Genomic DNA, 13,859 nt, shown 5'->3' on the forward strand with positions numbered 1-13,859 from the left:
AGATTGGGATTGATGCGGAGAAATCCCAAACGTCTGAAAGAAGCTTCTGCTCCTGATCACCTTCGGGAAGACTCTGTGTCTTTCCCTTGTGCACGTGAGGAGCCCCAAAGAGACCGGACTCCTACCGCTAGTGTCAGCGTATGGGCACTTATTAGGGTAAAGGGGTCCATCAAGGAGGCAAAGTCCAACAGGAATTTCTGCGGAATGGGCATCTTCTCCTCATTTGTATGTTCATAGATTTAGTAAACGAGTCCTCTCTTTAATTGACCTTTTGTTCTCATGAGCTTTGGGAAACATAGACTTTGCAAACACTTTTCTGTAACAGGTGAAACCTAAGATTCACCCATCACCATCGTTAGCAGATCTGGCATTTAGTGAAATGTGCCACTACATTCTTTAGAATTGATATTTGAGATTGCTTAATGTAATTTTTTCCCTTGATATTAAAACGGTGAGAAAAATAACTTATGATGAGATTGAGTAGGGCTGAGCTAATCATTGATCATAAAGAATTGCACATACGATGCACAAGCCATTTAATTTTTTTCAGATTTGTTCACTACTTTAAGTTATTTGACAATGATTTTTGAAAGTAATTCTTGATGTGTAGGTTGCTTTTGAGTCTTCTGCTGCATGTGATTTTCTGCTTTGGACTCTCTTAGGTATCTGTACAGCACTAATTACTGTTGGATCCAGCTCCTGGAGGAATTGGACCTACGTGGCTAGCTGTGACTTGACTGTGTGTCACATGGCTTTTGTCCTGCAAGATTAGCAAGGTTCCTCATGATAGAATCACGGAATCATAGAACAGTTTGGGTTGGAAGGGACCTTCAAAGGCCATCTAGTCCAACCCCCCTGCCATGGGCAGGGACACCTTCCGCTAGACCAGGTTGCCCAAAGCCCCGTCCAGCCTGGCCTTGGATATTTCCAGGGATGGGGCATCTACCACCTCTCTGGGCAACCTGTGCCAGGGCCTCACCACCCTCAGCGTAAAAAATTTCTTCCTTACATCTAGTCTGTATCTACCCTCTTTTAGTTTAAAACCATTACCCCTTGTCCTGTCTCTACAGGCCCTACTACAGAAGTCTGTCCCCAAATGATAAACTCATACTTTCATGATTCCATGTTTACAAATATCTCTCCCTGCCAACACTTCCCTTTTTCAATTATAAAAACTTTCCACACAGCACATCAGGTTCCCATTGCAAACTGCACAATGATATCTTTAGCAGAGCTACCTTCTCTCTAAGGTACCTCTTACTCATTCATTGCGATTTTTACAGGAGAAAAACAAAAACCGATTCAGTTATTCATTCAATAAATACCCTAAGAAGGGTATTTTGAGGGATTTTTCAGAGCTCTAGGAATTAATTCCTGGTAATGCTGGGAGACTGAACAGAAGGATGTATGGATACTGTATTTTTCTTGTTAGATTAAAGTGGACAAATCTTTTTCATGGCATGACCTTTTAGAGAAAAAGTACAAATGCCCTTTTCCACTTGCATAGGTCTAGAAACGGTCACTTTTTTTTTTTTTTAATCATTCACATTCAAATAAGAACTTCTCAAAAAGTGCTCATTCTGGGTGAAAAAAAAGTATTTTGATGATATCACAACTGATTTGACACCTTCAGAATACTACTTGTTTTGTCAATTTTTCTTCGAAACTCATTGCCCTTCAAAGCATTCAAAGTAAGAACAAACTCTTGAAATGAGCTATCTCATGAAGCTAACATTAATTTGTTCCATCTTTTTCCTTTATTTCACAAAAACTTTGATAAGTTTTTGAATTTTGGCTATTCAGAATTTGTTGTTGTTGTTGTCATTGTGAATCTTCCCAGAGGCGGAAACTTTTGTTTCTTCCCAGTTCTACCCAGAACCCTCCTTCCCGGATGCCCACACTCAGCCCTTGCAGCATTATTTGCAGGACTGGTAATCACTTCACAAAGCGCAACCCAGTGCAGCCATACCCTGTACAGCAGACCGAATTGTGCAGAACGCACCGCAACGCATTTGCTCGTACACGAAGGTCTTCTTACCACTATACTTGATGACCCGAATAGTTGAGTCCCCCTCCCCAAATCTGGTGATGGGCGTTAGACGGACTTCATATGCCTCTGGCTTGATCAGCTCAGTTAGGTTGTAGGTAATTAATTCTCCCTTTTGAATATTTCCATTCACTGTAATTTCCTGTTCCCACCAACGCTGTTGTCCAGCCTAAAATCAAAAGAAGAATGCAAATGTCAAAACTTTTGGGATAGATAGTCTTCACCTTTGAAATGAATGGGAGCACATGGCAGACCCGTGCAACCCCGGGTGCTTCCTTAAACCTTCAAACGACCCAGGAGGATTAGAGATACAGCAAGAACGCGAACCTCCCTGAAATAACCCACTACTGAGCGTTTCTGTGATGAGATGACAGATTGCAAACCCATTTTATCAAAGGGCCACCCCTGCCTGCCGTCCGTCTGTCCTCCTCTGCCCACGCAGGTCCTGCACCAAACCTCGGGCAGCCCAAAGGCTGCAGGCAGCCTGCAGCACTCCAAGTTTGCTGCATGCAGGAAAAGCACAGGGTTAATTCAGTTCGGGAGGATTGCTGGCACTCGCCGGACAGAGACTACAGCAAGGGCCAAGCACCCGGTTTGTGACGGTGTGTAAGCACCCAAGCATCCAAGCAGATGCTGCGGCATTTTTCAAAATCTCACTGAATTCTTCCATCTTTAGGAACCTAAATTTCTTCAGAAATCTGCCCCTATGTTTAAAACCTACTTGTCAAAATGTTAAATAACCTTTTTTTCCTTAAAAGAAATGTTATTCATTTCAGTTCATTTCATCAGCTTACCGAGGCTGAATTTACCAGCTCTCAAATGCTATGCCTTCAAACCTGACCAGGTAAATTGGCTCCTCACGTCTAGTAGCCCCATTCCCTCCAGGATTTTAAAATAATATTGGCCAACTGCAGTGGCGGACGTGTTTTCTGTAACCGTGCACACCGGCTGGGAGAGCCATGGCTCCATGAGCTGGGTGCTGCCTCCTCATTAGAGGCAATGAGGTTTCACAGCTGTCATGTGGGGCATCATTTGAAGCTAATAAGAGCACGCTGAAGAACTGAAATGCAGTTTGATTTCCAAGCACTTACCACTTTTGTTGATGAGTGAGAAAGAAATAGGCTAGCCATTAATGGCCTTAGTGCATAATTATCAGCAATTCTTGTAAACTCAAAGACGGATGGATTTCAGAGAACAATGAAAGTCAATATGAGCAAACAAGAGGCTGTTTTATAAAAAAAAAGCAAAGCATAGATTTTTGTGCTTTATAGACTGCACAGTGTTTTCAACATCAAAATCCATAGTTTCTTTTATTTATATGCCTTACCAAGAAATGAAAAGAAAAAAAAAATCTAATTAAGAAGGAGGCATCAGAAGCAGAGAGTGCCACATGGCCTCTAACATTACTTTAACTAGTTTATAGATAAGCAGAAATCATACACATTTTGGGCAGCAGAATGACTTGGTATTGCAATATTACTTGCAGATACTCTGCCTTATTACAGACACTATCTGCAGAAAACAAAGGAAAAATCATTAAATATTTACCATGCATCCCAAGACAACTCTACAGGTGCAGTGATGCTAAAATGAGATGTTCCAATAAGCTTACTACACCTGTCACGACGCTGAAGTTCTTACCTATTACATGTTCACCAATACAGAGTCTAGTAAGGACAGAAAACCTTTTATTCGAAAACTTTAATTTGCTGATGCAGTAAAAATGTACACTGAAATTGCTGAAATCTAGTACTAAATCTACAACGTTCATCGAAATAAACTACATTTGCAGCAATATTAACAGACTCCAAGCTTGAAATTCATAGCAGTGGGACAGAGATGTCAATACTTTTATCGTTAAAGTATGTTACACACGTACAGCTATATGCCCATTAAATAAAACTCAGACCACGAAGCAAAAAAACCAAGAGACATTCTTAAGAAAATTGGGGTGATGGAACAGCTCTAGACATCAGCTTCGCTTTGCTTCCACCAAAATCAGTGTGTGTTTTACTGCGCTTTGAGCCTTTGTGGGGCTTGAGTTAGACCAATGCCGAGTGCATCTGAGATGTTATTTCAGGGTTTCTCCTCTTGCACACGCTGGCTGAGCCATGCTATAGGCTCAGGTGGCTCTTCAGGGCTGGCCCTGCAGGCGTTAAGTCATGCACAGGAGAAATGCTAGGTAAAAAAATCTCAGATTAGGTTAGAAATGTAAAAACAAGCTACCGTAAGGAAAAACCACACCACCGCCTGCCCGATGTGCAGAGTTACGTCGGTTAATACAAATCCCGCACGTGCACAGGGTAGCGGTCTGCCTTTGAAGCACCAGAAAGCGTTCGGATGGACGTGTGGGTGTAGAGCGGGACGAGAGGTAAGTTCATTGCTGAGGAGCCTGGGGACACCGGCCTGAATCCAACCTACAGCGTCTGCCCTGAGCAGCATCCCATGGGCGTCCACCCCAATCGCATCACCTTTTCCCTGTCGCGAGCATTCAAATCACCCGCTTCATATGACACGATAGCAACGAAATGTCCACCACAACATTGTACACAGCCTGGACTGTGCTGCGTTCCTCTGAATGGTTTCCCTAAGCCACTCCACTACAAAGAGTTATTATTAAAAGTAATAAAGATACTGAAAGTATGTGCATTTATATTGTATCTTTAAAAGATCATCCCAGGGGAGCTCAGGAAAAATTTGAATTTGACAGATTCTGTTAGATGCCAACTCTTTCACAGCGCTTTGTACCTAAGTACTGAGACCAACACAACAGTTGACGAAACCCAAGGTACAGGTTGTTTAACAGAAATTCAGTCTGTTCTCCTTGTCTCTTCTTTTGATACCCATGAATAAAAACATGCCACGGATACCTGCTTCACGCAGGTTTTGCAGAGTGTTATTTTCGCATCCCACAGCTCGCAAAGCAACCGTCAGCACACATTAGGGCAACTGCTCCTCCCATCCTCTGCTCTGCCCACCGGCAGCCCTGCTTTTATGCCATGCACACCTCTCCTGCTCCCATCTCACGAAAACCTTCCAGGCATTGCTGAAATCCGAGCGCTCAGGAGAAAAAAGACGAATGCCGCGTATGGTCAACGCTGCGTGTGGAAAAGGACGTGAAGGTGCCAAAGACAAGGCTCCGCTTCTCACGCACACCAGGTAAAACAGCCACGGAATTCCGATCTGCCTTTAAATGCTCACAACAGAGGTGCGCAGATTATTTAAAACATTGCAAAAACAATCAGAAAGGGCACCGGGACCTTTCATGTACGTTGAATAATGCATAAGGCACTGTGCGCCTTCATGGGCTGTCAGGGAGCCCTCCCAGTAACGGATAAGCCTTGTCTCGTGTAGACCATTGTCCTTGAGAGCAAAGTGATGAGTCTGCTGCAGAGAAGATATTAAGGATAATTATGATAAGACTTAGACCATATTTTTTACAGCGGTGCACGGGGAATTTGCCTGTACGGATCTTCTCGCTGGACCCATGCGGACGGACGCTCGCCACCGCTAGCATGGTCAAACTGGAAAGTGCTTCCAGAGAAAAGCTGCTGCTCTCAGGGGAGGAACTGGAAACAAGCCTTTGTGAATATTTGCAAAATTTACCAAGTTATCTAGCTGGTCAAGTAAAATAACCTTCTATTTTATATGTGCAAGTATTTCTGGTTTTGTATTTCTTAAATGCAAATTTTAAATTTTCTAAACCCAACATGGCTATTTTAAAATGTCCTTCAAGTACATCTACAAATGCAAAAATGACCAAGGTAAATGAGAATTTTCTTCTCAAAGAGAAACTTTTTCATTCACACACCCCTGCTCCTATACTGAAAACCAACATTATTTAAAAAAAAATAAAATTCCTGAGAAACTCCATTCTACCCAATATTTCTGACTATACCAAACTGTGGTAGGAGCTGAATTCACCATATCTTTATAGACAGTGACAACAACAAGGCACCTAGTGCAGGTCCTGGCACAATTTCTCAAAAACTTTATAATGAAGACCGAGTGTTTTATCTGAAATACGTACAAGATTTTAAAATTAAAATGATAAGCAGAAATTTATAGAATTCACAAATGGGGAACAAATTTACATGCAACTAATACAGCCCACAAATGGAAACCTAAGGTCTCTATATTTTTTTTTATTTTGCCTCAACAGCTCCCCCAAAAATTTAAGTGATGCTAATATACTGGAACAGAAACTGCTCTGCAGAACTCACGAAGGCTGCTGGTCCTTCTAAAGGAAAACTCCCTGCTCTTACTTCCATTCTAATTATTGTTGCTTGTTCTTTGCAATGGATTCCAATTTTTATTTTATTTTTTTTTAAATCAAACTATCAACTTGAATACAAGAAATTTTCACAAGCAAGATTAAACCAATTGACCATACCCCAAAAGTGAGTGGTATAATACCAAACGTAATGTCATCATTTTGTCTGTACCTTTCACAAAAATTAAGAATCAGAGAAACAAAAGTCTGGAGAAAATTACCTAATTTTCAACATAAAGAAAATAACTATTTTTTTTTAAATAGACATCATTAGTGTTTTTTTAAGCCACATGTTTTACGCCATCATGTTGGTTACCAATTACATTTGTGAGTACTGTATTAACAAAACTGTGCTTCCACTTGTGTGAGCTAATACTGACTTTCTGGCAGTTGTTTTAAGTTAGCTAGCCTTTGCTTAGAGGTGCTTCTGATTCCTTACAGTGGTCTACTGTAAAAATATTCTCCATTACACCTCGTCTTTGGATAAGAAATTACTGAAACGGAGACTTCAGCAAATAATTTTAATAATTAATACTTCGCGTTTAACGTTTGCAATTACCAAAACTAGTCATGAATTTGTATCAAATTCAGTTGCTGCTTTAGATCATCACCCTTTTCTACAACAACCCAAACAAAAGCAATAAAGAAGCTCCATTATTTTACTCATTGTGAAAGCAAAACAATCTGATTTTTCATTTCAGTATTATGCATCCTAGGCCAGTACTGGATATTGGTATTTCTTCATAGGAAGCAACACACATCTTTTTGCCTTGCAATCAACACCAGCTCTGTTCTAATTCTATTTTTTACCATGGAAACAAGAAAAAAACCCAAACATCTCAAAATTGTTCACTAGGTTTGACACAAAACCTCCCCATGCCTGATTTTTCAGCTCTGCTATTGAACAAATAAATAAAGACAATCAGCATCAGCACATCTTTCACCACATTCAGCTTTCAACCTCCTCTTTCCACTAAAATAAACCCTACGGTTGCAGTGGAAGTGAAGTGGCTGCATGGAGGCATCACTCCTAGAGCCTGGGACATCCCTGTCGGATCCCAGCCACGGAGCCGCTTCCCAAACCTGGTGTGAAACAGCAACGGCACCCTTGGCTGACAAATATTAAAACTGTTGAAAATAAGTGTAGCAGTTGAGCTCGTTTACTTGCTGATACAGAAAAAAAAAATGAAGGTCAGATCTATACGGAATTGGAGAGCCATGCAACCAGCCAGAGGAACAAGGGTTTTCTAGCACAACATTTTTAAAGGTCTGCATGGTGCTGAGACACCTAACACCGACACCGAAATGCCCAAGACACCTTAAAAATAGGATTTAGATTCCCACAACACCTTAGGGTGGCTCAGACTCCTAGCATGAAACCGTGGAGGCTCTGCAAAGCCAGGCTCCGTGTAGGAGAAACCCAAAGCTCTTGGTCACTCACTGGTTGGCCTTGAAGCACCCAGAACACCGCAGCCCTCTGCCCTTGCTCCTGCAGCACTGCCTGTCTGCCTCCAGAGATCTGGGCATCTAGTTGGGCTCCCTTGGATGGGAAAGGAGCCAAATCTGCACCACCCACTTCCTCAAAATCACCTGTACAGTCTCTCCCTAACATTCAGGCTGCGCTTTTTTATATTACAAAGTCAAGACTGATGCTTCAAAGAGAGAATACAGAAGCAAACACAACCGTAAAACAGCTGCCTGCATGTCAATTTATGTGTCCAGAGCTTTAAAATCAGTAAGAATCAAGATTTGCTTGAAAAAGATTTTTTGAAGGAGAAAAATTCATATAATCAAAGCCCTTTCCCTTACAGAGATAAGGAGGAAATACAGTTCGGGAAATTTACGTTGACCAAGCTGAAACAACAGTTTTCCGGTGGTTTGTGAATATTTGTAAAGCACTGAGGAAAAATCACATTAGTTTCTGGAGCATTTATTAGCATTATCGTGTATCTAACCTGTAATTAATTTAGCAGAACATACCTACGTTCAGTCAATCCAGAGCACAGAATGCTTCCCAGGGCCTCCTTTTTTCTTAGTTACCTTTGAATATTTAGAAATCTTTGTTCCCTACAGCTAACAGACAAGCAAAATGTATTTCCCTGACATCAGAGAAAGGGGACTGTAAAAGTGTGGCAGTGTTTTATTGCAGCAGGCTGAAACCATCTCCTCTACGCTGTCAAGGAAAGGATATTTATTCTGTGCCTGTTGTTGAGAAACACTATATTCTCTATAAGACTTGAACATATAGATTTCTTGAGAAATTAATCCTATGGGATGATTAAATATTGATTGCCTATATGCACAGTTATGTTTATAAAAAATAAACACATCCTTAGTCCATTGTACTTGGCCTATTGATTTCAATCATAAATTTCTTCATTGACTCAAAAAGTCAGACAAGTATCTCTTTAATTAATGACAACTGAAGCAATGTAAATTAATGTACTGTATACTCCTATAAAAAGCTCTGGCAGTCTTTAAAGTAATTTCTTTACAATTTATAACAACAACAACAATTGATTTTCCTTAATGAAAAAAAGAGTTTTCTTTAGCAGTTATATATATATATATATATATATAAAAATAGCACTGTTCAGTTCATGGGCAAATACTTCTCTCTGCACACTGCAGGGGGAAAACTCCCATTTAATGTTTGCCTTATTTCTGTTGCGGAAATCCAGTGGCTGCTCTTCTTTAACAATTTAGCCCAGCAATATAATCAGAGCTATCTGGTTTTGAACATAAACCTTATCAGGTAGGTGGCTCCTGTGTCATCTTAATTTCAAAGGATAGTTGCGGCCCTGAAATGACTCACAGTGACAAGTATTTGGAATTCAGGCAAAAACAACAAGGCCAGCTGCAAAGCATGTGCTACCACGCTCATCATTTTATTTTCCACTGTGCACCATGTAACACTGCTCTTGACGACATCTCTTTTCTCATTTAATATTTTCACATGCAACCAGTGGAACTGCCGAGAGCCCACGTTTGTTTCCGTGCCGAGCTGGTACCTGCTCTCTGCTCTCCTGCAAATTCGGATGCCAGCTGCTGTTGAGGCAACAGGGACCAAGAGGTCAAGGAGAGCCCGGAGCAGACACGCCGTCAGGTCTGAGGTCAAACACAGCCCAGAGCTTGCTGGAGCCAGGGACCTTCTCCGAGCCAAAGCACCCCGAGTGAGGTTGGACACCGTTATGGGGCTGGAGATGTTTGCTGGAGGAGACCGTGGCCACCCTTCTGCTGGGCAGGACCTGCCTCTGCTGCCTCTTCTCTCCCCCTTTTCTGCCTGGAAAACAGAGTACCTAAAGCACATTTAACAGCGGGCACAATCTTTTTCAATTAGCTAACTTCTAATCCATAAGAACAATCGCAGGTATGTAAATTGACTTTCTTCTTGCAGGATTACATTAACAATCATTCTGTGTTTGGTCCTACCATTCATTTTACTTATTTTGTGTTTACCGCGTTGCGTAATTGGTTTTATGTGGTATACACAAAAGCATAAAAAAATTTTCTCTCTTTCTTTTTTTTTTCTTTTTTAGGAAACTAAAAGTCCCTGAGTCTTTAGTAATTAGGAGCTTGGAGTCCAAAGATACAGAACGTTATAGACACAGTTTTTATGGGCTACAAATTGATGGATGAGTGATTCAGATGTCAGAAACATCTGTCCATGATCCAAATTTATGGCCTCATATTTGAAGAAGAAAGAGACGGGAACAATTTAAGGAAAGCTAGTATGTGAAAGCTGGAAGCTAGATGATCCAACAGCTAGGTCCTCTTTAAATACGTATTACATCTCAGATTTTAAAGGCAGGGTGGAAAATGGTAACCCAGGAGAAGAGAGAGGTCATTTTTATCAGACCAAAATCAAAATATAGGACAAATATCTGCTAAAAACTTGTTAATTGGAAGATAAAATACACTGCCTTCTGGTTTTCCATACAAATGAATACTAATAAAAACATCTTTTAAGATATGAACTAGGATACTTCAGTCCATTTGCTAAGCAAGCTGTAATTTAGAATATTTCATAGCTAGGACGTTGTTGTTTCTTTGCTTTTAACAACCTTAGACACGGGGACAAAGAGTACATTCTGGATTTATAATATGCATGACTTCCTTTAATCAGAAAGGCAGTAAAATTTATCCCCCTTCACTTTTTCCTTTGTGGCAAATTTGATCCATACCTCTACATGTATGGGAATGAGAACTGTGCTATTGCCCGGACAGAAAATTACATACTCCATTTTGCAGCCAGTGACCACGCAACCTTCACAGAGATCCCCTTCACGAGCTCATAATATGTATTTGAATACATCTGACCCCGTACACTGCTGAACGAAAACAGAAGTTAAAAATACAATGAAGCCAAACGGTGACCAGAAGGAAGCGCACAGAGAAGTGACCCGCTCTGGGCTCTTTGAAGAGACTTTCTCATTATCAGCTGACTGGGACCGCAGACATCTGTAGATGGAAAATAAAGGAAAGGTAGGAACTTTAATCTGTCAAATAACGAGCTTGAACAAGTTACTCTCTGGTTTACAGGTACCAGTTGACTTTTTAATACTTCTTTAAAGCGGAGCCGATCGTTTTCTAGGTCACCGTGGCTGCATCGCTGCCGGCGGTACAGGGAAGGCGGCTATCGCCTGCTGAGGAGCAGAGCAGCCGCCACGGAGATCAGAGCCACAGACCCTTCGCGTCTGCTCTGGGAAAGTCTCACTTTTTTCGTTTGCTTTCATCCTGCTGACAGTAAATATCAGAGAGCTGGAAGCACTCGCTCATCGCTGCTTGAATGTTTGTGCAACTCGGGATTCGCTAACTGTTATCATTTATAAAAACCCGCCTGAATCTGTATTTGGCAAAAGATGAACTATGGAAAGGAAACACCTCCACGTGATGCCCAGACAGCACCAGAAACGTTCTGAGGAGCTGCAGGCTGCCGGCACGGAGCTGCACTGGGAGCCACACCGAGAGCTGCAGGTGAAGCCCCTGCTGTCACCCACCCGGGAGCTGGTATGGAAAAGCGCAAAGATATTCACCGCTGCTCAAGCAAAGCTGAACATGTGCTCAGTGAAGCAAGAGCTTGAAGGTGAGGTCCAAAAGTGGGTTTGTTCTGGGTGGATTAACTTCCAGGAGTATAGAAACACTGAGTGACATTTGGGACCATTTTTGTGTGCACTTTGAAAACATACAAGAAAATGTCAAGGCAATTCAACACGTAGGGTTTCATGGCCCTTTAGCACAAAATCCTGAATTTGCCTATGTTCCTAACCTGATGCATGCTATGCTGTATGAGTTCGCTAGTTTATTTCATGAGCTTCAGGCTCCCTCCACAACTGAACTCTACTTTATCATTGACTGGTTAATGAAAGCAACTAATGGAGTGCTGGCCATCTCCAAAGGCTGACCAGGGGACACATACAAGGATGCTTTGAAATACAAAAAATTGGAGGAATCTGGGTCACTAATTCCAAAGCCAAATCCAAATCCAAAGCTGAAATACATTAATGTCAGAATATTCTTCAGAGAGCTACTAATGAGACAGAAAAATGTTCCTTATGTGCAGACAACGTCTTGGCAGACCTCAGCACCTTCAGAAGCAAGTAGAGGGTGACCAAATCTATGCAGTTCACCATGATGAAAGACACATAAGGTTGTCCTCATCCTTCAATTCGATTGTTGAGCAGGATAGTTACAAATGAAAGGCTGTGTGCAACAGTGACCCTGAGAAATGGAAACTCCCTGTACTCTGCACTGCTTTTTCCATAAATGCTACCTGCAGGAGGATTTATAGTCTCCTGAGCTACACTGTGATACAGAACGGGTGTTCTGATGGTGTCGCACATGCCAGTTTTATTGCTGATTAGTTTGAATGCATCCTCACGCCACGATTTCAATCAAAAAAAGCAAATACCAGTCTGCTATTAGCGATAGATGAACTGTTGTACCCATCGGCTAAGTCTACTCACCGACAAGAGGCTGCACCTTGCGCTGACCGTATTCCCCATCGACACTTCAGGACCGGCAATCGCTTGCTCCCAGACCCTGCCCAGCACCCCCAGTGCCACCTTTCCTTCTCTGTGGTTGAGGTCTGTTCTGCTCCAGGATCAAAGCTCACCTGAGCAGAACAAAAAGCTAATGTTTTCTGATTATCATATTGATGCTTAATATCACCTGTTTGGGCTATTGCTTTCTGTATTGTTTTGGAACTCTTCTTCAAAGTTACCTACAGTTTTAATAAAAATGTCAACGCTACTAAGAAGACAAGTATAAAAACCTTCTTAAAAATAATTATCTTTCTTCTTGTGGGACTTGGTAATAAAAATGGATTCAGGGCTGTAACAGGTGGCCCTGATCTCCTCACCGCACAGTGAGTATCTTCATCACTACCATCACCCATGAAGTCCTAACCCTGTTAGGTTCTACCATGCCACGTTTGGCTTGACCCACTGGAGATGCATCCTCTCCGCTTGCATTTTAATGGAAACACCCGTTGACTGAAAGTAGGCAGCATGATTTTGCTCTTGGTAAGGGTCACAATGTGCACTTCTTTAATCTGTGGACTCAGATCAGTCACAACCTTGAATGTGATGACACTGCATTCAAGTCAGTATCTTTTTTTTTTCCTCCTTAAAGGGTAAGATGTGATACAATCCAAGAGAATCCATTTTCAGACTTTAAAATTGGCTGACTCCCAGATGAATTCACTAAAGTCTGTGGGATTAAACAGGAGCTGCACTGTTCTCAACCCCAGCGGGGCAGGTTCTCCTGCTCTTCTGCTACTGCTAGACATCTACCAAAAGAGTTTTTCAACTTTTAATCCCTAATTTGTCAGGCATGCACAAAAGGTGGGTCAATTATTAACCCACGTTAAAGCTAGTTTTCAGAAAAAGTTTTCTCATTCCTTCTCAGTGACATATCAAATTCACTGTTCACGTATTGGGAAACTGGGCTGGTGCTGACTCTCACACTTCAAAGCACACGGCACAGCCACGTCGCGGGCAAGCTGGGCACTTCCAGCAACGCTACTGCCAACAGCACGGCTGTGGTTTTGCATATTAAGCAGCAGGTTTATCTGCAATAGGCAGACCATTATTTTTATCAGGGTAACGAGAGATATAATTATCAAAGTGGCATCAAGATTAAGTTCCTAAGTTTAAATTAAACACTTCATGCTTATACCAACAACTACATTTCCATGACCAAGAACCTATCTATCCCAAGACACATTTCATTATTTCAGTGGTGATGACTTAGTGAGCATCCCACAATGCTACAACCTGCTCCAGATGGATCTCGAACGACAGATAATGCACTCCTGTCACTACTGAAGCAACTCATTTTCTTGTGATTTCTAAAAGCTATCTACGAATGACCATATTTTTTCAAAAAAATAATTACATAGTGACAAATTAATGACTGTAGCTGCAATCAAGATGACAAACCCAACACTTTTAAAGCACGGCACGCTGGAGCTTCGCTGCTAAGTCAATACTATGAACAAGAGGGGTTGTCTTGGTAAATGAACTGGAAAAACAAGGC

The 13,859-nt window shown here is 41.6% G+C and overlaps 1 protein-coding gene across 1 annotated transcript in view; it reads right to left on the bottom strand.

Annotated features, from left to right (window-relative positions):
* The window catches only part of MDGA2 (MAM domain containing glycosylphosphatidylinositol anchor 2), a 244,219-nt gene that overhangs the window by 26,632 nt on the left and 203,728 nt on the right, over positions 1–13,859 (bottom strand). Inside the window, exon 10 of the mRNA XM_010579851.1 lies at positions 2,039–2,216. Coding sequence (XP_010578153.1) covers positions 2,039–2,216 — 178 coding nt within the window. The remainder of the gene's footprint in view (positions 1–2,038; positions 2,217–13,859) is intronic.

Source organism: Haliaeetus leucocephalus, unplaced genomic scaffold (genome assembly GCF_000737465.1).
Source record: "Haliaeetus leucocephalus isolate CR32 unplaced genomic scaffold, Haliaeetus_leucocephalus-4.0 Scaffold678, whole genome shotgun sequence".
Taxonomy (NCBI): Eukaryota; Metazoa; Chordata; class Aves; order Accipitriformes; family Accipitridae; genus Haliaeetus; species Haliaeetus leucocephalus.